The sequence below is a fragment of the Pleurodeles waltl genome, chromosome 11, assembly GCF_031143425.1.
Source record: "Pleurodeles waltl isolate 20211129_DDA chromosome 11, aPleWal1.hap1.20221129, whole genome shotgun sequence".
NCBI classification, from domain to species: domain Eukaryota; kingdom Metazoa; phylum Chordata; class Amphibia; order Caudata; family Salamandridae; genus Pleurodeles; species Pleurodeles waltl.
The window spans coordinates 1,006,142,952-1,006,167,567 of NC_090450.1; the positions used below are offsets into that span (position 1 = coordinate 1,006,142,952).

Here is a 24,616-nt window from a genome sequence, read left to right on the forward strand (position 1 = left end):
GATTGCAAACAGAAAAGCAGTTTTCTACGCAAGATGTTGGACTGATGCTTTATGCATTTGTTCAAACGGAGGTAGCATCAGACGCGAGAGGACAATATTCAGTTCCCATGGAGGAGATGGTCTTCTAATGGGAGGAAAGACCTTTTTCAAACCCTCCAGGAAGTCTTTTATGATTGGAATCCTAAAGAAAGAGGTTTGGGAAGGGCTCTTTCTATAGGCTGTTAGAGCCGCCAGGTGTACTTTTATTGATGACAATTGCAATCCAGACTTTGCCAAACTTAATAAGTATGGCAGAATAGTCTCCTCTCCGCAGGATATTGGGTCAACATTATTGTCCAAGCACCACACGCAGAACCTTTTCCATTTGCAGGCATAAGCTGTTCTTGTGGAGGGGCGCTTTGCCTCCCTTAGAATCTCCATGCAGTCCTGAGGTAGGTTCAGGTGACCATACTGAACTAACTCAGGAGCCATGCTGCCAAATTCAACGATGAGAGGTTGGGATGAGATATCTGGCCTCGGAACTTCGTGAGAAGGTCTGGGCGACAAGGTAGCCTGATGTGTGGTTTGAGCGACCGGTGAAGGAGGTCTGGAAACCACCACTGGCGTGGCCATTCTGGGGCAATAAGAATCATCTTGGAGTGAGCATTGGACAGCTTCAGGAGGACTGCCAGTATCAGGGGAAGCGGTAGAAAGGCGTAAAGAAATGCTCCTGACCAGCTTATCCGCAGGGCATTCCCCAGCGTTCCTGGATGGTAGTATCTGGAGGCGAAGTTTTGGCATTTTTTGTTTCCTGGGGTTGCGAATAGGTCTATAGAGGGGGTACCCCACGTCGTCGTGCAAAACCCATTCGTGGTTTTCGTCCATGGCGCGGCTGAGGCATCCGCTTGAACATTCTGTATGCCCAGAAGGTGAGTTGCCACTAGCAAGAGGTTCCTGGCTAGAAGCCAGTGCCAGATTGTTTGAGCCTCTGTCGACAGTCTTGGATCTGGTGCCTCCTTGTTTGTTTAAATAATACATGGTGGCCAAGTTGTCCGTCTGGAGAAGCAGAGTTTGTCTTCAGAGATGGGAGGAAGGCCTTGAGCGAAGATGGACTGCACAAAGCTCCAACAGGTTGATGTGATACAGTCGCTCTCTCTGTGACCACTTGCCTTGGACTCGAAGGTGATCCATATGCGCTCCCCATCCGAGCAGCGATGCGTCTGTGACAATGGTTTGGGTTGGCGGCTGTTGTTGGAATGGAATGCCTTCCAGAAGATTGTTGGGCGAACACCACCCCTTGAGGGATTGTAAGGCGTGGGGAGAAATCGTCCACTAGTTGACACCATTGATCCTCCAGACATTCCTGTAAGGGTCTCATATGGAGGCGAGCATTGGGAATGAGGTGGATGCAAGACGCCATTGAGCCCAGGAGAGATGATATCGCTCTTGCAGTGGTCTGAGGTGTTTTCTCGAGCTGCTGGCACTTTGAGGATTGATAATCGTCGTTCCTCCGAAGGAAACACCTTTCCTTGTTTGGTATCTATGATGGCACCTAAGTAATGCAGCCTCTGAACAGGTGTTGCTGTGGATTTGGGGAGATTGACTTGAAGGCCCAGTCTCTGGAGAAGCTGGTGAGACCAGTTGAAATGCTGCTGAGCCTCTAGATACGTGGAAGCTTTTATGAGCCAATCGTCTAGATAGGGGTAGACGAATACAAGATGTTTCATCAAATGGGCTGCTACCACCGCCATGCATTTGGAAAAAGTTCTCGGTGCTGATTTGAGGCCGAAAGGTAGTACCGTAAATTGGTAATGACTTTTTCAGACGATGAACCTTAGAAACTTTCGATGCTTCTCGATCACTGGAATGTCAAAGTAAGCGTCGCAGAGGTCTATCGCGCAGAGCCAGTCACCCTGACGAAGTTGAGGGTAAATTTGGTGCAAGGATAGCATCCTGAATTTTTCTCTGCGAATCCACTTGTTTGCTACCCTTAGGTGTAGAATGGGACTAAACTCTTGTTTGTCTTTCTTTGGTACCAAAAAATACCTCAAGTAGATTCCCTTTCCGTGCTGATTGATCAGGACAGGTTCTATTGCTCTCTTTTGTAATAGGGTTGTCACTTCTAGTTGAAGAGCTTCGAGGCGGTGACTCACTGGTTTGGGTGGAATAGGCGGCGGAGGGCTGATGAACCTAAGAGAGTAGCCATTCCGCACAATATTCAACACCCAGGTGTCTGATGTAATGCGTTGCCACTCGTCTAGATGATTTGAGATACTTCCCCCTACCGGAGTGGGTAACGGAGGAGGGGGAAGCGAAGATTCAGGGCTTAGACTCTGGTGCCTGACGAGCTGTCTGGGCTTGTGGTGTAGAGCGACCCCTTGTCGGCTTTCGTTGGGTCGAGAAGGTTCTTTGATGCTGTTGCTGTTTTTGGGGTCTTGAAGACATCCACTGTGGCGTTTGATATCTCTGAGTAAAGAGCCTTCGATGGTAGGAACTGAATGTTTTCCGTTGCTCTCTCGATGCCCACCGCTTTGAGTGTCTAGTTCAGTTTTCATTCTCGACATCTCGTCGTCAGCATGAGAGCCAAACAAAGTGGAACCTGAGAAGGGCAAATTTTGAATTCTCTGTTGTGCCTCTGGTTTAAGTGACATCAGGCGTAGCCAAGCGTGTCTTCTTAAGGACACTCCATGAGCATAATTATGGGTGGATAGCACCGAAGAGTCGGCAGCGGCGCTGATCACTTGATTGAAGACCATTGCACCTTCACTCACGATCTCCAGAAAGTCTTCTCTTTTCTCTTTAGAGAGATGTTCCACAAATTGCAGCACAGAGTCCCAAATGGCACGATCATACCTGCCTAACAGTGCAGTAGCACTGGCTGCTTTCATCGTGATGGCTGAGGTAGAGCATACTTTGTGGCATCAATCTTTCTACTCTCCTTGTCCAGTGGTGAGGAGGAAGACGGAGATGTAGAATGCAACTTTTTTGCAGCCACTGTGACCACCGAGTCAGGCACCGGATCCGACCTTAGGAATGGAGGGTCCTGCTCCGGGGGTCGATATTTCTTTATAAGCCTGGAAGGAGCAGTTTTAGCTGTGGCAAAAATATATCCATTGCTGGTTCAAGAAGCCCTGGGACCAGTGGTAGTAATGGTCTTGAAGATGCACGCTGGTGTAATGTCTCGAAAATCACAGAGGTTGTTGGAGCGGGTACCGCCAAGCGGGATGTTTAATTTGGTAGCACCGCGAACTAGGACCTCTTGGAAGGTGTTCACGTCGTCTATGGGAGAAACTCCCAGAGACGGTGAGTCAGATAGGGTCGGAGAGTAATCCCTTGTGGATAAGGAAGAATGTCTATGGTGGGAACGAGGAGATCTTTGAACAGATTCACGTCAACAATGGTGTTGAGAGGAAGAGGAGCGTCTCGAAGAGTGTCTGGAATATCTTGTGGATTCCGCTGGAATCACTGGAGCAGACTCTGAAGGAGGAGCCGGCGGAGGAGCTGTAGGTGCCAGAGGTGTCTGTGGTAGAGGTGACGGCTGAGGAGACGGCTGAGGTGAAGCTGGTAGAAGTATGAGAGAAGCCGAAGATTCTGAGGTGGGATAAACAATCCTAGGCCTCTGAGTGCCTCCTCGACATCGACACACTTCGACGTCGAAGTACGATGACGGCGAGTACCTCTCGACGCCGAGCTCCTCTCGACGGCGACCTCCCTCGACGTCGATGAGATGACGGCGAGCATCTTCGACGACGAGTACTGTCCCCAGACGTTGATCGTCCCCGTCGCGGCGACGGCGACCTGGATCAAGACCTTCTTGACAGCTAGTGTCTACGCCATCTCGACGGCGATACGGCTGTCGACGTCGAGCGATGTCTTTTCCTCGACGGCAAACATGTTGGCGCTGTTCCCGGTCTCGACGTTGATGCTCTCGACGTCAGAGACCTATGGCGTTTGTGAGCAGGTCTGGCAGCTGCTCCAGAGGACACAGTGAGAGCCCTGGTAGAAGACTGACCTTCTCCACGCTCTGTGGCAGATTGCCCTCTTTCTCCTGTGCTCTCTTGCCTGAAGCCGAATTTTCTCCCTGTTGCGAAGAGTTCTTCTGGAGAAAGTTTTGCAAATGTCACAGGCATCAGGTTTGTGACTTGATGGTAGGCAAATAATGCAGACCTGGTGTGGGTCTGTTTTGGCTTTTTTCCTACCACAGCTAGGGCACTTGTCAAAAAGTGAAGGCATTCTAAAGACAGAAAAACTTTAAATTTCTGTCAGAATTTGACAGGAAAGGTTAGCAAATGTTCACTCTAGATGAAAAACGTCGAGTGAAATTGAATTTGTCAAAAAAGGCTTTGTAAGGTAGAGCTCAATGCTTCAGGGTCCTGTCAGAAGGAGCCGGAAAAAAGAACTGAGGCACCTGCCTTTTGCTGTGCATGATGGGATACAGGAAGACTTTCCTTTCTTAAAGGCACAGCTCTATTTACATCCTGTATAATGGCAGCCTATGGGCTACACTGCCCTGCATTGTTTTAGTCTCACTTGGAGGTTTAAAGTATAAGAATATATTTTTTATTACATTTCTAGAATAAATGTATGTTTAAAGGTGTATTTATACTACAGCCGTCTTTCTTTCCAACCTCAAGAATAAACAATTTGACCTGTGTAGCTGTTCACATAGGCTGCACAGTGTTATTCTTAAGTGGTTTTAACAGGCCTTTTTTCAAGAAAGGCTGGCATCTACACTTAAGAATACATTACAGAACAGTGCTCTGGGGTCCCCGCAGGCGCGCGGATCTATTCAGTGCTTATGACTATACATGGAAATCCCCTACGAGAGAACCTCCCCTTCCTTCGCTGCCTCATCCGAAGAGGCCTGGACCTGGGGACTCTGGAGCCTGAAGAGGAATTTTCGGCGTCGCAGGAAAAACTGGCAGAGGTGCTGGAATAGCTGGTGCAGTCACTGTTGGCACAGAGTCCAACCCTGGTTGAGGGTAGAAGCGCTCTCTGTAATCTGCCAGCATGGCCTAGAGATCGGACACAAGACCGGAAGGCAAACATACCGTTCCCTGTTGTGGAACTGGGTCAGGATACTGCTGACCATAATATGAGTCGTCATCTGAGTAACTCCTGGCATTTGACGTGCAACTGCGAAGGACTCCTAGCCACTCCAAACAGTGCATCCTGATCTGAATCATCATCGCCATCCAAAACCCTAGATGGCAACAGCCTTGACACATTGCTTGGTGAGGTGATAGGTGTCAACTGAGTCTTTGAGAGGAGTATGCTGCACAGATTGACTCAAAGGCAATGTAGAAGGTCTTTGCCTCTTCGTTGGAAACATTTTAACAGTTGAAGACAAGAAACCAGTTGTCGTCAACAATATAGTCGTCACTAGAAACATTGTCTCCGACGATGGTTGAACCTCCGATGAGAGCGTGGTCTACGGAGGTGTCGTCGACGAGAGCATAGTCGACTGGAGTGTTGTAAGATCAATTGTTGCCGGAAGTGTCATCGGCGAGAAAAGCGTTGACTAGATGGGGCATCCCGTCGACGAGGATGATAACGTCATCGACGAAGATGCTGTAGCCGCTGCCATCGACATGGAGATAGGTAGTACCACCGGCGTCACCGATGAAACAATCGTCGACGATGGCGCCGTCGACGGTGCTAAACTAGGCTTCTTAAACTTGTGTAGCATTTTAGCAGGAGAAGTGGCAGGTTCACAAGCAGTCTTTGCTGCCTTTTTGAGGGATTCTTTGCCTGCTTTCTCTTCCTGCAGAGAGCCATAAATCCTAGCAGAGGCCCCTGCTGTCTTTTGTGCCATTCTTCTAGGTGACTCTTGAATCTCATAGCTTTCCTGTTTTCTCTTCACATGTGTTTTAGGGGCAGAAATAGAAGAAGAGGCACTGTCCTCATCAGAGGCAGTGTCTCCAGTCTTACCTCTTTAAAGCCACAACAGCAGGCGACCCTCCCTGTCCTTCAGGGTCTTTGTAGAAAATGTTCCGCAGATTTTGCAGTCTTTAATCTTGTGGCTGGGGTACAGGCAATAAATTCACTCCTCATGTGGATCCTCCACATATAACCTTTTCTTTAAACATGAGGCACAGGATCTGAAAAGGCCTTTCTTTGTGACATGCCAGCCAGTTTGAATCACCAGAGAAGAAAAGAAATGTGCAAAAGTTGAAGAAAAAGATCTTCAAGGAGACTCCTCAGCACAACGTGTGGTGGAAAATCTGAGGGAAGGCAGCTCCTCACAGGAGGTTCTAAAGGGGTGAGGCAATCTGATTGTTCAAGTTTGGGTCTATTTTACAATACGACTATGATGGGTTATTATATTGAGGCCTAGTCCATGTATTGTGTGCATACATTTTCAGGCCTATGTTGTATATTCCACCGTGGACTCCCTTTCTCAACGACGAGGAAGTTTTCAAGCATGTGAATCTATGAAAACTCCAATACAGGAGTAATTTCTCCTTCCTCTAACGGTTGCTGGTATTCCTGCTCCTCCAAGAGCCTCAATGCTCTCCTCCTCCTCGCATTCAATCTGGCTTCCAATCTCTGTGTCAACAGAGTTAGCTGACGTAGACAATGCTGGCTTCAAAGCAGATGGACGTGTTGGAGATGGAGATACACTGCGTCCCGACCGGGACCCATCCGATGACAGTATTGACTCCATCGGCATCATCTGAGGTGACGTCATCGGCACCGAATCAGCACTCTCAGCTGGATAGAAGGGCACAAACTGAGCCGACTTGTACGGCAAAAGATAAAACCAAGGAGACCGCTAATGGACCCGTGGGACCAGCCGGTGCACCAGCAGGGGCCATAGCTTTGTTAAAAATGCTAAACCTAGCAGTTAGGAAAGTCGCTGGATCCGCTGCCAAAATCGGTGAAAAGTGAGTCGGAGGACTCGCCGGGGACTTGAATACCTCAATCAGTGATGGCATCGGAGAAGCCCGAGGACTCAGAGGCTGGGGAGTAATAGTTGGACTGACCTCCCACGCCGTCGTCTTGAAGGGGACAGAGACCAATCTCTGGAAGAACGCCATTAGTCGTCTCGAAGGGGAAAGAGACCGGTCTCTAGAAGAACGGCATCGAGAATCGTGCCAGCGCTGCTACTTCTGAGATCTCGATGACTTATGAGAAGAAAAGTCCCTTGCCTTAGATCTTCGATGATCCTCTTAGCTTTTGCTAAAAAGAGCTTTGCCTCTCTTTCTTTTAAGGCATTTGGGTTCATCCTCTGGCATAACACATCCTTCCACGTCGTGGTCCGAACTTAGACACAAGTAGTCTTCATGAGTGGCTGTGACTGACATACGACCTCCGCACTTACGACAAGACTTAAAACCTGAGTTCTTATGCAGAGATATTTTAACAAGTACAGCAAGACACCTTCGAAACAGTAGCTGTTCAAGAGCCAGGAAAAAAACGTTAGTCGAAGGCACGGAAAAAAAGGGAACTGACTCTGCACGCCGGCGAGGACTTCTTATTGCCACAATGACGTCAGACAGTCACGTGAAGGGCCGGGCAATTGTGACGTCCTCATTGACATGAAGAACTGGGAAAAAAGGTTCCCTCGAATGCTGGCGCACTGGGAGAATTCATAAGGTGAGGAATCCACAGGTGGTTGTATCCATCAGAAATAAAGCTGTACAGAAAAGAACCAAGGTTGAAGTGACTACATTTTGCCACAGAGGATGAAAAAACTGAGGGAACAGTAACTGCATTATATTCTGGGGCTATGGTGCAATGAGGCTGCTTTAAATGAGAACTTTTATCTACTGAACAGTTTGAATTTTTTTTTTCTAAGCAATAAAAGATTAAAATAGCTTGGGCAGCAAACAATGTCTTTTTTTCATGAGCTTATTTCCACTAAGATGAAATAGAAAGTAAATATTGGCCAAGTGCAGGCATTTGTTGCCTTTGGATAGCTTTATTCCTCACTATGGAGTTTTTCAGAACCCTCCACAAGCTCAGATAGGTTTATAAATATTAATAATAATGTAAAGGTCAAAACCCAGGGCGGGGAACAATCACACTCCGCTACTCTCAATTACCTTCTAATATAATTGCTGGAGATGCATCAAGTTACTGCATGCACAAACTTGAAATAGAAAAACAAAACATGAAATGTTACTCTAATAACATACTATTTTCGATTGTACCTTGTCTAATCTTTTGACCAGAAACAGCATGGTTCCATCAAAAGCACGAACTTTCCCAATTAGATCTTCATGTTGAAACAAAAGTGCTGATCGTAAGCGTCGTGATTCCATCTGAGGGTTGTAGTCAATATGGTACTGGTATAAAACCCATTGTGGACGAGATGTCAATCTAAAATGGTTTGTGCTCAACTTAATAGTGGTCCCAGAAACACCTACAGACGAAAAGTGATACAGATTTTTCACACAGAAATGTATTACCTGCAAGCGTACTGCTCTGCTGTTAAGAAAGGAAATTACCAGTCTTTGAATCCTTCACATGCTCTATACCCTGGCGGGTATTCACTCCAAGGTCGTGATAATCACGTCTTCGACCACCTCTTTCTCCCAGAGAGAGTTCCTGGAAACCAGCTGACAGCTTAAGTTCTAGTGTTTAAGAAAATATAAACATAAAAAAAATTACACAAATAAAAATCAGGCAGAGGTTATCATTTCTTTCATTTACTTAACAGATTAATTACTATCTTCTTGCAAAGGTCAATCTATGAAACAAGCTCAATGACCAAGGTCATCCTCAATAAGAGGGGTAAAGTGTACCTGGAATCAGTGGACAATCAGTCTACAGAGACCTTCATAACCTACTGGATATGGTTACTACTAGAAAGCAACCACCCCCTGCGCCCCCCTCCCTCCCCCCCTCCCTCCCTCCAAAACCCCCTTTGCGGGGGGAGTATTTAATGGATAGATTAAAAAAAAAAAAAAAAAAAAAAAAAACACTGATGCAGCAGATTTCTTTGTGGACATGTTCTATTCAAAATTCATGACGGACCATCTCCTCAAGATCTGAAAGTCTTCAGAGAATGTCCAAAGAGGTGATTGGATTGCCAGAAGAACTCTGCAATTATGAAGCAGGAGATTTGTTACTACTTTTATCAGGGCCCTTCTAAAGTAGGCATGAGCATAAACATTGTACCAAATAAAGGTGACTTCTGGGAAATTTAAGCAGAGCAGTCAGTTCACCAGCTAATATGCGACTTTAAGCCAATCACTTGACTTACCTATGCAGCCTTACACAATGTTCCATATAAGGTGGAAATTCTTTCTAATAGATCCCACCCAGCGAGTTACCATAATTCATATTAGTTTCTCCCTTAATTACATTTGAGACACTGTTTTCACTGACTAGCTAACAAGTACATGTTGGTCATACCTGTGGTCTGCTTGCTACCTTCAACTTCCATAAAGACATAGTGGATGTTCAGCCCACCCTATTACAATACATTATAGGCACATATATTGAACTTCCCCGTCTGCCTAATTCCAAATAAGTTTCCAAAACCTTTTGAAATGTTTTTAAAGGTACAGGGGAGTCTGCCCCAGGATTTTGACTTATTTTTCAAATGTAGATACACTCGCAACTATCTGAGGAACGGTTCCTCAGACACCCCCCAACCTATTATCACACAGTGTAAGAATTTGGATTTAGCAATTGTGGCTACCAAAATTCCAGTCTACCCTGCCAGTCAGGAACAAAATTCCACTCCGAAGAGTAAGTCTTGAGCACAGTGACAACATTAAAGGTAAAATAAAGCCAAGTCCAACTAAACCAAAGCAGGGCACTATAAAAAAGCCCTAGTAAAGGTCCCATGGGCCACCCGTCACATATTAAGACACATGAAGAGATCGCCAAATCTTAATATACAACTTGTTTTCATAGGGAAGTCATGCAGGTAGAAGGCAGATGGTAAATATAAGAGTGAAACAGATCACTAAACCCTTTGCAACTCAAAAGCCATACTAAAAAAACACACCTCTAAAGTCAAACTAAAGTGTCTATTTACGTTACTTGTGAGCAATACAAACGCCAGACACTACAAATGAAATTTCCCAGTCAGGAGTGGGAGGACTTGTTGTAGAAAGCCACACTATGAGAGTCTTTATCTATACTATTTGTACCACAGCCAATAAATCAAACAACAAAACAACAAAATGGGGAAATGCTATAGGTACACTACTATAGGAATTTCAATAACAGCTGCCAAGTCTCATGTTGCCCATCAAATGAGGAAGGTCACACCATCAATGCTACACACACGGCTACTGACTAAAATTGTACTAGATATATGCGTTTGCTTTCTGGAGAAAAGAGGATAAGTATTATACTGTGCCCATGTGCAGTTAATGGTGCCTTCATGTATGGTGTGGCAGGAGATTTTCCATGCACAATGGGCTGGCACTTAAGGAAACCTGGGGAGCCTGGGGTTGTGTGTCTTCCATAGATCCAAGCATGTCATCTTACCCAGACTGCAGGTATGAATGAAAACATTCAAACTCTACACATGCTAAGTACCATACATGAAATGGCAAAGGTCCTTCCAACCTGCCTACTCCTGATTAAAACCGTATCTCAACTGTGGGTGCACCTACTGGCTTAGACGAGAGCAGAGCAAACCAGTGACCACCCAGACACCTCATTGATAATACACTGATTGCACACTGTCAGACTTTTTATCTGCTCCTGTCCGGTACAATAGGAAAAAACACACAAGCTAAATTGGTATATCTGAGAAACGTAGGAAACATGGGTGGTAGTTCTCTTGTGGATCCCTGCAAATTCTATAACTTCCCCTCTTAGAAACAGGAGAAAAGGAACATTTTACTTACCCAGTAGACATCGGTTTGTGGCATGTAGTGCTGTAGATTCACATGCTTTGCACAAGTCCACCATCTAGTGTTGTGTCCGGAGTGTTGCAAGTTGCTTTCATTCAAAGAATCTTTTTGAATCACAGGATCGAGGTACTCCTCCTCTTGGTGATGCTGCACATGGGCATCTAGTCCTTTGTTAGATTGTTTTCCCACAGGCGGGAGAGGCAAGGAGTGTACAGAGTTTGGGGGGGGTGGGGGGGGAAGATGGCCATGCAATGTATTTACATATGTACAATATTTATATGCTAATGCAACTACAATGACTACAGGCATCTAGGGAGAGGAGAGCGAATGTGAATCTACAGAACTACATGCCAAAAAACAATGTCTACTGGGTAACATTTTCCATTCAATGGCATGTGTTGAAGATACACATGCTTTGCAAAGACTAAAGCAGTCCCTCCGAAGAAGCAGTGTCTAGCCTCCAGGAGTTGGAGTTGCTTGAAAAAGTGTTCTTAGCGCTCCTTGACCAACATTGGCTTGTTGGCATGCTAAAACATCTACACCATAGTGTAGAGTAAATGGATGTGGTGTAGACAAAGTAGCAGCTTTATATATGCCAGCTACTGGGATGTTACCAAAAAAAGCCATAAACTAACCCTTTTTCCTAGTGGAGTGCGCTCTGGGGGTAGCATGTGACTGTTTGTCTTTAGCATAGCAAGTTTAATTACATTTGACTAGCCATCTGGCCATACCATTTTTTTTATACTGGGTTGCCTTTATGATGCTTCGAAAATGCTAATTGTTTGGTTCTGTCAATATAATACATTAGAGCCCTTTTAACACAATGTGTGAAGAGGTTTTTCTGCAACCGAGTGGTTGTGGGAAAAAGACTGGCAATTCAATTGATTGGTTGATATGGAATTGTGAAACTACTTTTGGAAGTAATTTAGGGTTTGTTCAAAGAACCTCTCTATCTCTGTGTATTTGGAAGAATGTTTCTTCTAAGGTTAGAGCCTGGAGTTCACTAAAACATTTTAGGGAAGTGATAGCTACTAAAAAAGCCACTTTCCATGAAATGAACTGTAAAGGGCATGTATGCATTGGCTCAAAAGGTGGACCCATGAGCCTAGTAAGACATTAAGGTTCCAGGAAGGTGCTGGAGGTACCCTTGGTGGAATGACTGAGTCCTTCCATGAAGGCTTTAATAACTGGAATTCTGAATAAAGTGATCTGTTGTCTGTTTTGTAGGTAAGCCGGTATAGCTGATAAATAAAGATGAATAGATGAGTATGCTAAGTTTTCTTTCTGCAAATATATCAGATTAAACAATTTCCTGAACTGAAGCTTTGAGTGGGTCTTTGTGTATAGGTCGACAGTAGCATACAAAACATTTCCATTTTGAAAATAACACTGTCTAGTTGTGCCACTTTTAGAATGCCCATGCATTTTGGCAGTGGATTTAAGTAACAGAACTCTGACTTCTGGAGCCATATCGCAAGGTTGAGAGATTTGGGGTCTGGATGCCATACCTGTCGATTTTAAGTGAGAAGGTCCGGCCTATTGTGGAGCTTATAGTGTTAAACTACTAATTGATCCAGAAGTGTTGTGAACCAAGCGTGACATGCCAATGGGGGAGCTATAAGGATCATGGTGAGAGAGGTCTGCCTCAATTTGTGAACTAGAGATGGAATGAGTGGGAGAGGAGGAAAAGCACAGCAAATAGCTCTGGTTAATTCATCCATAGAACATTTGCCCTTAGATTAAGGGTGTGAATATCTGGATGCAAAGTTTTGCCATTTTGTATTTTCTACAGTGGCAAAGAGGTCTACTAGAAAGTACTGTTCAAGGACTTGTAAGCAGAGTTCCAATTTGTGGACTTGTTGCTGAATCCTGTTGAGGAGGTATTCAAACTGGCTGTCCATGCCTGGGAGATACTAAGTTAATATGGTGGTGAATTGCCCATTTCCATATTGTCTGAGCAATATGGTACAATTGAGAAGAACGTTGTGTCCCCCACGCATTTCTGCAGATAATACATGGTTGCCATGTTGTCTGTTCAGATTAGAACCACTTTGTAGAAGAGTTGTGGAAGAAAAGCCTTCATTGCTAGGAAAACTGCTTGAAGTTCCAGGTAACTAAATTGTGAATCTTGTTGAATGGGATCCCATAGACCTTGTATTGCAGGGTTGTTGAGGTGAGCTTCCCAACCCGTCTGATGCATCTGTAGTCAAAGTGATCGCAAACACAGGGTCCAGAAAGGACTACCCCATGGAGAGGTGGTGGGGTTCCACCACTGCAGAAAGCAGTGAGTATGGCGGTCCAATAACGCCAGATCTTGGAGATGATCCTGTGACAGACCACCGATGAGACAGACACTGCTGTAGGGGACACGTGCAGTCTGGAATGAGGTACGATGGCAATGCAAGAGGCATCATCCCCAAAAGCTGCATCACTGTCTTCAATATGTAAGTGTGGTCTTCCTGGAACTGGACTATGCTAACCCTATTTGCACATTGAGTACTGTTCCTAGATAAGTGTGTCTGCAAAGGTTGGAGATGGGATTTGAGAAAGTTGATTTAGAATCCCAGGGTGTGAAGGAGATCTACTGTAATCAGAGTGTGACGTTGACCCTTTAGTCACGTACTGGCTTTGATGAGCCAACCGTCCAAGTAAGGGAAGATGTGAATGTGCGGACGACAGATATGCAGCAACTACTGTTAGACATTTTGTCAAGACGTTGGGAGCAGTTGTAACCCCAACAGGTAAAACGTTGAACTGATAATGTTTTCCCGCAATAACAAATCTGAGATATTTGCGGTGTGAATGGGAATATGAAAGTGGGCGACCTTTAGATCTAAAGCTGTCAAAGCCGCCTTGTTGTAACAGTGGAATGGCATCTTGGACAGTGACCATATGGAAATGCTCCTCAAGAATGTAGGGATTTAGTGGTCTTCGATCTAGAATTGGTCTGAATGACAAGCCTTTTTTTGATAACGAAGTATAGAAAGTATACGCCTGACCCTTGCTGTTAGAAGGGTACTGGTTCTATAGCCCCTTTGAGAAGAAGGGATTGTACCTCTTCTTTGAGGACAGTGAGCTATTCCTGTGAGAATTTGTGAGTGCGAGTGGGAATGCTTGGTGGGGTGGAAGTGAGCTCCAGACAAGAACCATGATGGATAACACTGATCTGTGGTGATATCAGACCATTGTGGGTAGTCATTTTTGACTATTTCCCCTACTGGAGAGGCTGAATTGTGGGTGACGAAAATTACCATGTCGTGTGGTGGTAATGCCCCCATTGCTTTTGCTGTTTGATTCTAAGTTTTTCTATTGTGGTATCCACTTGTTTGCCAAATAAGTGTTCTCTATCAAATGGCATGTTGAGGACTGCCTGCTATGTTTCTGGCTTGAAGCCTGAACAACTAAGTCAAGCATGCCTGCATTTAATTATATATTGGCACAATACAGCGTGCTGCGGTATCTGCAGCATCAGTTGCACACCAAATGGAATTACTGGAGATAGCTCGATGCACTGATACCATCTCTTGCGCCCTTTTGCGATGCTCCTCTGGGAGGTATTGAAGAAGATCCTTCATTTTGTCCCAGAGTGCCCTGTGGTACTGTGCCAAAAGTACCTGTGAACTGGCGATACGCCAACGATTGGCAGCTTGCGCAACAATTTTTCCCGCTGCATCTAATTTTTTGCTTTCTTCATTAGGACGGGGCAAATCTCCTGTGGATTACTATTAACACGTTTTCATGCAGTACTAACCACTATTGAGTAGGGAGAGATTTGATTTGATTTGATACATAGAGAGTCTGTGGGTGCCGCTTTGTATTTTTTAGCCAGCCTAGGGGTGATAACTTAAGACCTTACAGGTTCTATAAAAACATCATTAGCATTCTTAGCATGCCGTGTAGAATAGAGAGGAATTGACTGTTGTAGTAAGGGTGTCAGAGAAAATCCTCTTCAATAGGGTCATTGTGCAGCTGGACATTGTGGTATGGAGCTGCCCTTGCTATCACCTGCTGATAAGATGTGTCTTCAGGTGGTGATGGCCGCGCAGGATATAAATCTGGGTCATTTGTCAGGATAGGATCTGGATCATATGAATCCCACGGATCTATTTCATCTTCCAGTGGTGCTGGTGAGCCCTGTGGTGAAAACTGTGGTTCAGTAAGTGGTGGAGATGGAGGAGGTGGTGGAAGGAAGCACTGGACAGTGTAGAGAAGACTGTGGTTTAAATGGAGCCTTGTCCTTTGAGGCCTTCTTGGAGGGGGTAGGGGGGTGTAGGGGGCTGGCCTGGTTTGTAGTGGGTACCTTGGGTACTTACACCAGGTCCAGTTATCCCTTATTAGTGAAATGTAGTAGTGTTCTAGCAGCTTAGGCTGATAGAGATAGCTATAGCGGAGCAGCTTAGGCTGAACTAGGAGACGTGCAAAGCTCATGCAATACCACTTAGTTACACAGTACTTATACACAAGTAAAGATAATACTCTGTTACCAAAAATAAAGGTAGTTTATTTGGGTAACAATACCAATATTGTCTTACAGGCAATACTCCTTCTGGAGGTAAGTATCACACAATATATACACTAGACACCAAAATAAGGTAAGTAATTAGACATAGGATAGGGCTAACAATAGGAAATGCTATAGAATGCAATGGGAGAAAATAGGTCTAGGGATAACAAGCCATATACTAAGAAAGTGGAATGCGAACCACAAATTCTCCCCTAGACAAGCTTATTTTTTTATTTTTTTTTTATTTTTTTTAAGGAGTGTGTGGGGAGTAGGTGTTATTCTACTCAAAGGCTGCGCAAGGTGACTAGTTGTCTCTCAGATTGGATGTCAAAGTCAGAGTCTTCGATAGAGAAGACCTCATCCTGCATGTGCTCTTCCCCAAAGATATTTAAGTGTTGTCTGGTGTTTTGGACGCCATCTCCAACAGACAGGCTCTTTGGTCCCAGAGTGTTGAAACGGTAGGCGTTGCAACTGTGGTCCGGGGAGACACACAAATTACACACCAGATGTTAGTCGGTGTGGGGAAATTCAGAGTGGCATCGAGGTCAGCACTAAAATGGAGAACGTTCCATTAACCCTGTGTAGTCTGACACCACGTGGAGGAGTGGGACCGAGACGGACCCGGATGCCCAAAAGGTAATGAGCCGGCTACCAGTGCGGGAATTCGGACAGACATTGAAATATATAGAAAACCCTGATTGAAGTAATATAGCATAGCTGAAAGAAAGACTGAAGAGAACAGTTCGGAATAGACAGAGCCAAGGAAATATTGTCATGAAAGCAACGCTTATCCGAACTCATTGGCAGAGAGAAAACAATCTAACAAAGGACTCTATGCCCATGCGTAGTATCACCGAGAGGAGTCTTGATCCCGTGACTCAAAAAGACTCGAACAAAAACACTTTCAAAACCCCAGACCCAACACTAGATGGCGGACTTATGCAAAGCATGTGTATCTACAGCCACACGTCATAGAACATACATTTTAGCCAAAGATTGATGTTTGCATAGACAACCACTGAACTATCCTGCCCACAAGCTGGATCCCACAGCACTTTGTAAAATATGTATGTATAAATATACGTGCAACCTCTCTTTGTAGACAAAAAGCACAAATACATAAACAAAAACAACTGACTGCAGCTTTAAGAAAAGGCAAAAAAGGGACAATTTTCATTTAGGATTAATAAAAAAATATATGATTATATTAAAATAGTCACCAAATCTAAACTGACTATAAATATCACTCAAACCTTTTTAAAAATAAAAAAATAAAAGGAATGCAAGCATGCAGGCTTCACAGGTAAAGCATTAAAATTGGCACTGTGCATTTAAGGGCCTCACCCTTGCTCCAGTATCCCATCATGCCCCGGGGATGCCAATAAAGTGTTTATTTTAACAGATCAAAGATACTGTGCAAAGATGGAAACCTCTGTTTTCGTCTTACTATGGAGCACCTAGGGTTGCTTAAGACTTTAAGGAGAATTCACCTGGAAGAGAACTAGGAATACGGGTAAGGAATAGTTTATCTGTAACTTCAGTTCACTCGCTGGGGAATTTCCATTATAGTCATAAGCACTGAATAGTCCCGCCAACGTGCAGGGACCCCAGGGCGCTTCTTCACAATATATTATCTTAAGTGGAAATGTTTGCCTTTCTTCGAGAAGGCCTGCAGTCACTTGAGAGAAAATTATAATCCAACCTATGGGAACAGGCTACAATGGCTCAAGTCTTGGAGTTAGATTATGTATGTATATAATTTAATGGTGTTTTAGTAAAAACAGCATAAAGAACGAGTTCCTTACCTTCGGTAACGACTTTTCTGGTGGATACATAAGCTACCTGTGGATTCCTCACCTAATGAATTCTCCCATGGCGCCAGCATTCGACGGAAATCTTCTTCCTAGTCTCTGCACGTCGAAGAGGACGTCACTCTAGCCTACGCGACGCCGTCTGACGTCATACAGGCAATAAGAGGTCCTCGACGACGTGCCGACGTCAGTACCAATAATTTTTTACGTGCATGAGAACAACCAGGCAATGCAATGAAAGAGCAAGGCAACATCCCATAACATTGTAAAATACACAACATTGCATGAATAGCTGTAAATCTTTTATATATATATATATATATATATATAACTCTTTTAAAAAAATATATATACACATCAAGTATATACACAAAGATATATACATATATACATATATAAATATATTATACACAACATCTATTGCACCCTCGAAGACCAAGAGGAGCGCACTCAAGGATTACTTGGTAAGACCAGAAAGGCAACGGGGAGGCGGGTGGGACAGTGAGGAATCCACAGGTAGCTTATGTATCCACCAGAAAAGTCGTTACCGAAGGTAAGTAACTCGTTCTTCTGATGGATACAACTACCTGTGGATTCCTCACCTAATGAATAGAGTCCCAGAGCAGTACCACGCCTGGCGGTGGGTGCCTAAATGGTCAAACCAAGAAATCCTGCAGCACTGACCGTGCAAAATGGCCGTCCCTTCTGACCTCAGATTCCAAACAATAATGTTTTGCAAAAGTGTGAAGGGACGACCAAGTTGCGGCCTTGCAGATGTCGACCACAGGAACACCTCTGGCCAAGGCCGAAGTGGCCGACTTAGCTCTGGTGGAATGAGCTCTAATGCCCTCAGGAGGATCCTTCTTTGCCAAAGAGTAACAGATTTTAATGCAAAGAACAACCCACCTGGATAGTGTTCTCTTGTGGACTGCCTTTCCTCTCCTCTTGCCCACGTATCCAATAAACAGCTGATCCTCCAGCCTGAAATCCTTTGTTCTATCAATAAAGAAGCTCAACGCCCTCTTTGGGTCCAGACGGTGCAGTCTTTCTTCCTCTTTGGAAGGATGAGGCGGAGGATAGAACGTGGACAAAGTAATTGCCTGAGCCAAATGGAAAGGTGAAACAACCTTCGGGAGGAAAGCAGCCTTGGTCCTCAACACCACCTTATCCCCATAAAAAGTTGTATAAGGGGGCTTTACTGATAAGGCCTGCAACTCACTCACTCTCCTTGCTGATGTTATAGCTATCAGGAAGACTGTTTTTAAAAACAAATACCTTAAGGGGCAAGAATGCATAGGTTCAAAAGGGGACCCCATAAGGAAAGTCAGGACCAAGGACAAATCCCATTGTGGCATAACAAATGGTTTTGGAGGATATTTATTTAGAAGACCTTTCAAGAATCTGATAACAATAGGGGATTTAAATAAAGATGGTTGGTCTGGAAGACATATGAAGGCTGACAAGGCCGATAAATAACCCTTAATGGTAGCCACTGCACAACCTTTCTGCGCTAGAGATAGAGCAAAAGACAAAACGTCCAATAGATGAGCATGTAAGGGATCAATCTGCCTCTCTCCACACCACGCAACAAATTTAGACCATCTATTAGCGTAGATAGATTTAGTGGAGGGTCGCCTGGCCGCTAATATAACATCCACTACATCAGGCGGGAGAGAGAAAGAACTCAGGTTGCCCCGTTCAATCTCCAGGCATGTAGGTGCAGACTCTGGAGGTTGGGGTGTAAAACCTGCCCCTGCGACAGCGAGAGGAGGTCTGCCCTGAGAGGGAGACGGAGCGGAGGGCACATTGAGAGTTGGAGAAGGTCGGAGTACCATACCCTCCTTGGCCAATCCGGAGCTATTAGGATGACTAGAGCCCGGTCCTGGCGAATCTTCCTCAATACTCGAGGAATCAAGGGTATGGGAGGAAACGCGTAAAGCAACTGGCCGCACCAGGTTATTTGAAACGCGTCCCCCCAACGCTCCCAGCATCGGATACTGGAGACTGCAGAATAACGGACAATGCGCGTTCTCTCGAGTGGCAAACAGATCTACCCGAGGAAACCCCCACCTCTGGAAGATTAAACGGACTTGATCTGGATGGAGACGCCACTCGTGGTCTGCCGAGAATTGGCGACTGAGACTGTCCGCACGCACGTTTAAGACTCCGGCCAGATGGTTTGCTATCAAGCAAATCGGATGGTCCTTTGCCCAGGACCATAGTCGAAGAGCTTCTCTGCAGAGAAGGTACGACCCCACTCCTCCCTGCTTGTTTATGTACCACATCGTGGTAGTATTGTCCGTCAGGACCTGTACCGACTGACCACGAAGGGAAGGGAGGAAGGCCTTGAGAGCCAGACGTACAGCCCGTAACTCTAACAGATTGATGTGAAACATCTGTTCCTCTGGAGACCAAAGGCCTTTGATCTCCAGATCCCCCAGATGAGCTCCCCACCCTAGAGTGGAAGCATCCGTTATGACTGTGGCCACTGGTGGCAACTGCTCGAACGGCTTTCCTTGTGAAAGATTGTTGCTTGCAATCCACCACTTCAAATCCACAGCAGCATCTCTGGAGATCTTGATAGTACTCTCTAGATCCCCTTTGTGTTGAGACCACTGCCTTCGGAGGCACCACTGAAGAGCCCTCATGTGCCAGCGAGCATGCGTGACCAACAGAATGCAGGAGGCAAACAGACTGAGCAGACGAAGGACCTTGAGGACTGGAACTACCGCTCCATTTCGAAACATTGGAACCAAATCCTGAATATCTTGAATCCGCTGAGGCGGAGGAAAGGCCCGACCCAATGTTGTATCCAGTACTGCCCCTATGAACAGGAGGCGCTGAGAGGGCTCTAGGTGAGATTTGGGCTCGTTCACCGAAAAACCCAGGTCGAACAACAACTGGGTTGTTGACTGCAGATGATGCGACACAAGCTCCGGGGACTTGGCTTTGATCAACCAGTCGTCCAAGTAAGGGAATACTGCTATCCCCTTCCTTCCGAGTTCTGCCGCAACCACCGACATCACCTTCGTGAAGACTCGAGGTGCTGAAGTAAGACCGAACGGAAGGACCGCAAACTGATAGTGCTGCGATCCCACCACAAACCGGAGATACTTCCTGTGTGACTTGAGTATCGGGATATGAAAGTAAGCATCCTGCAAGTCGACAGACACCATCCAATCTTCCTTGTTCAACGCCAAAAGCACCTGTGCTAGGGTCAGCATCTTGAACTTTTCCTGCTTGAGGAACCAATTCAAGATCCTCAGGTCCAGGATTGGTCTCAAACGACCATCCTTCTTGGGAATCAGGAAATACCTTGAGTAACATCCTCGACCCCTTTCCTGCTCTGGGACCAACTCCACCGCGCCCTTTGAAAGGAGGGCTTGTACCTCCTGTTCTAGCAACAGGAGGTGTTCTTCTGAACAATAAGAAGGGCGGGGCGGGATGAGGGGCGGGAACTCCCCAAAGGGAAGGGTGTAGCCTTTTCCCACAATACTGAGAACCCAAGTGTCCGTTGTAACAGTCTTCCATTTGGTGAGAAAATGCTGTAATCTTCCCCCTACAGGAGAGGAGTGAGTGGGAAATGGTGGAAGCCTAAAGCTGCTTCCCCTGCTGCACCCCGCCAGAGGATGAGGAAGAGGCAGAGTGCTGCTGAGAGGCTCCTCTGGTGCGGACCCTACCTCTCCCTCTAAAAGATCTATAGGGATGGGAAGAGGCAGGTTGCTGATATCTTCCCCGAAAGGAAGAGGAGGAAGAGCCACGCCCAAATCCACGAAACCTCCTGAAAAATCTGGAAGAGGCCGTGTCAGAAGGAGCTTGGAGCCCTAACAACTTAGCCGTGGCCCTGCTCTCCTTAAAACGTTCCAAGGCCGAATCAGCCTTGGCTCCAAACAGTTTGTCCCCATCAAACGGGAGATCCAACAATGTGGACTGTACATCCGCAGAAAAGCCCGAGTTACGGAGCCAGGCCTGGCTCCTTGCCACCACAGTTGTGCCCATTGCTCTGGCCACCGAGTCGGTCGTATCCAGTCCAGTCTGGATAATCTGGGTCGCAGCAGCCTGGGCATTTGAAACAACATCCAAAAGACCCTGGGGAAGCTCTGTAAATGATGAGGAAATGTCATCCATCAGAGCATGAATATACCTCCCCAGGATACAGGTTGCGTTGGTGGCCTTCAACGCCAGACTGCAGGACGAAAAAATCTTCTTGGACTGCGCCTCCAGTTTCTTTGAATCTCTGTCCCCAGGCACCGTCGGGAAAGAACCAGGCGCTGACTTGGATGAACAGGAGGCCTGCACCACCAAGCTCTCTGGCGTAGGGTGCCTAGACAGAAAACCAGGGTCAGTTGGAGCCGCCCGATACCTCCTGGCCACGGCTCTGTGAACTGCTGGGGAAGATGCCGGCCTCTTCCACACCTCTAACACCGGATCCAGCAGAGCGTCATTAAATGGCAAAAGAGGCTCCGCCGCAGCTGAGGCCGGATGTAGCACCTCTGTTAGAAGGTTTTGTTTTGCCTCCACCACCGGCAAAGGCAGGTCCAAAAAACTAGCTGCCTTCCGTACCACTGCGTGAAAGGAAGCAGCCTCCTCAGTATATTCTCCCGGGGACGAAAGATCCCACTCAGGGGAAGTGTACAGCCCACTGGCCGACTCCAGACCACACAGCCCATCACCCGAGTCCTCTAGCTCTACTTCCTCCAGGGCTCGTTGGTACTCCTGCTCCTCTAATACACGTAGAGCACGTCTCCTCGAATGAAGCCGTTGCTCAATACGCGGAGTCGACAATGCCTCCGCCGAAGTCGAAGATCGGCGCCGATCTTCAGAAGCCACCGACGCTGCGTCCGGCGCCACAGGTAACTTCGGCGCCGAAAGAGCAGTCGAAGCAGATGGACCCACCGGAGTCAAAGGCCGAAATCCCGACGTCAACGGGATGGAAATCCCCGGGGCCAATCCCTCTGAAGCCACCGGAGCGGCCACCGGCGCCGCCACCGGCGCCGAGCCCACGTTCCCAAAAGGGAGAAAGGGCATAAAGGGTGCCGGCCGAAGAGGCGCAGGATCACCCAATGAAAAGGCCAAAGGCCCAGCCGGAGCACCCCCTGGAGCCATCTGTTGGAAGATGGCATACATCGCATTCAAGAATGCGGAACTATCGGCTCCAGGGGTAGGAAAAGCCGGATACTGGGGTGCCTGTCTCGGAGGCGACCCAGACGCCGGCCTCGACGTCTGCGACGCCGGAGATAACACCTGAGGCTCCAATACCTCAATCACCGACGCCTGTCCAGGTGAAGTCGGAGACGCCGGGGAGGGCAACGGCGTCGAAGGATGCGGCGTAACCGTGGGACTGATCTCCCATGTCCTTCGGCGCCGATCCGAAGACCTGGAACGAGTCTCCTTGCTTGAATGACGCCGAGAATCTCTACGGCGCCGGAAGTCTCGATGACGCCGATGTCTTGGCGAAGAAGACTTCTTGTGATGCTTCTCTTTTTTCGATTTCGCCATAAACAGCTTCGCCTCACGTTGCTTGAGGGCCTTTGGATTCATGTGCTGGCATGAATCACAAGTCGAGACGTCGTGGTCGGAGCTCAAACACCAAAGGCAGTCGGAATGAGGATCCGTCACTGACATCTTGCCTCCACACTCACGACAAGGCTTGAATCCAGACTTTCTCTGCGACATTATTACCACAGAGAAAGACTATGCAGCAAAAATACACTGTAACCACAAAAGTAACAGTTGCTCCCTCGAAGATAACCGTTTCGAATGCACGGAAAAAAGGGAACTGACGTCGGCACGTCGTCGAGGACCTCTTATTGCCTGTATGACGTCAGACGGCGTCGCGTGGGCTAGAGTGACGTCCTCGTGCAGAGACTAGGAAGAAGATTTCCGTCTAATGCTGGCGCCATGGGAGAATTCATTAGGTGAGGAATCCACAGGTAGTTGTATCCATCAGAAATGTCTTTTAGAAACCCTTTTTATTTTTTTGAGTAACAGATGAAGCAACTTAAGACAGTGTACCTCCATAGGCTGTCACGGAGTGAAAAAAGAGGCTGTGCCTTTAAGAAGCCAGAGTCCACCAATATCCTATCATGCTGAGCATGTGACCGTTGCCTCAGTTCTTTTTTTAAGGCAACATGTGCATGATGACAGTGCATCAATGAACTCTGTCCTATCTGCCGGGGAGGAGGGAGGGTTGCTTATGAATATAATGGAAATTCCCTTATAAGAGCACTGGAGTTACAGGTAACAAACTAGTCCTTCTCATGTAGGGGATTTCCATTTATAGTCATAAGCACTGACTAGAGTGCAAAGCCCATCCCTGCCTGAGGGGGTGGAGAGAACAGAAAGGTAATTTCAAGCGAACAGATTCCTGAGGTGTGCTCTGGCATCGGAATCTAGGCAGCAGTGTTTGGTAAATATATAGACAGTTCTCTAAGTGGCTGCTTCACAAATATCTGGGATAGGGATATTTCTTAGTAGAGCAGCCATAGCCACTTTACCCCTAGTAGTGTGCTTTAGGTTTAGCAAATAGTATTTTATTAGCCTTTTGATAACATTTTAGGATGCAAGAAATAATCCATGATAAATGGAAACTTTATAAGAGGCTGAACCCATATGGTCCAGACCATAGCTAATACAGAGTTGGTTTAACCTACAAATCTCATGTGTCTTCCTAGGCAGAATTTGAAAACCTCTCACCTTCAGGGAATGGAGGGATCTTTCCCCTGGAGTAAAGGGATTATGAATGTAGTAAGAGATGGTCTGCTTAACATGAAAATCCAAAATAACCTAAGGGAGTAACTTCGGTGTGTTCTCATATCCACTTTGTTAGAGTGGAAGACTGGGTATGGTTTGTGAGAACAAAGTGCTTGGATCTTGCTAACCCTGTGAGATGTTATTTCTACAAGGAACACTGTCTTCCAGGAGAGGTAGCAGGGATTGTTTGTGAAAAGGTTCTAAGGGATCTTGCATTATACGAGAGTACAATATTAAGCTCCCAGGGAGGTAAAGGACGCCTAATGGTAGGGAAAACCTTTTTCAAACCTTCTAGAAAGTCCTTGATGACTGATTTTGAAGATGTTTGTGAAGGACATTTTCTGAAGGTAGTAAGTGCTGCCAAGTAAACCTTTATAGAGGAGAATTAATTCCAAGCCAGAATTTGCTAGGTGGAGTAAGTATGGCAGTATGACGTCCTCCTGGCAAGAAGTGGGAATCCACATTCTTGGAGGAACACAAATTGCAGAATCTTTTCCATTTGAAGGCATATGCAGAACATATCCTCTCTAAGGATGTTCATGCTTTCCTATGGCAGATTCAAGTGGCCGTACTGTACTATCTCAGGAGCCATGCCGCCAAATTCAAGGAGCAGAGATTGTGATGTTGAGATCAGGGGAAATCAGTGGAAAGACGCAAAGAAATTTGCTGGACCAGTCGATCCACAGGGCATTCCCCAGCATACCTGGTAGGCAGTACCTCAAGGTGTGACTTTGCCACTGCAAAAA

The 24,616-nt window shown here is 46.2% G+C and overlaps 1 protein-coding gene across 2 annotated transcripts in view; it reads right to left on the reverse strand.

The window, feature by feature from the left end:
* The window catches only part of PIWIL1 (piwi like RNA-mediated gene silencing 1), a 1,338,982-nt gene that overhangs the window by 1,162,398 nt on the left and 151,968 nt on the right, over window positions 1-24,616 (reverse strand). For both annotated transcript variants that reach the window (XM_069215364.1, XM_069215365.1), the window contains exons 4-5: window positions 8,433-8,558; window positions 8,136-8,347 (exon numbers count right to left, since the gene is read on the reverse strand). In XM_069215364.1, coding sequence (XP_069071465.1) covers window positions 8,136-8,347; window positions 8,433-8,558 — 338 coding nt within the window. The remainder of the gene's footprint in view (window positions 1-8,135; window positions 8,348-8,432; window positions 8,559-24,616) is intronic.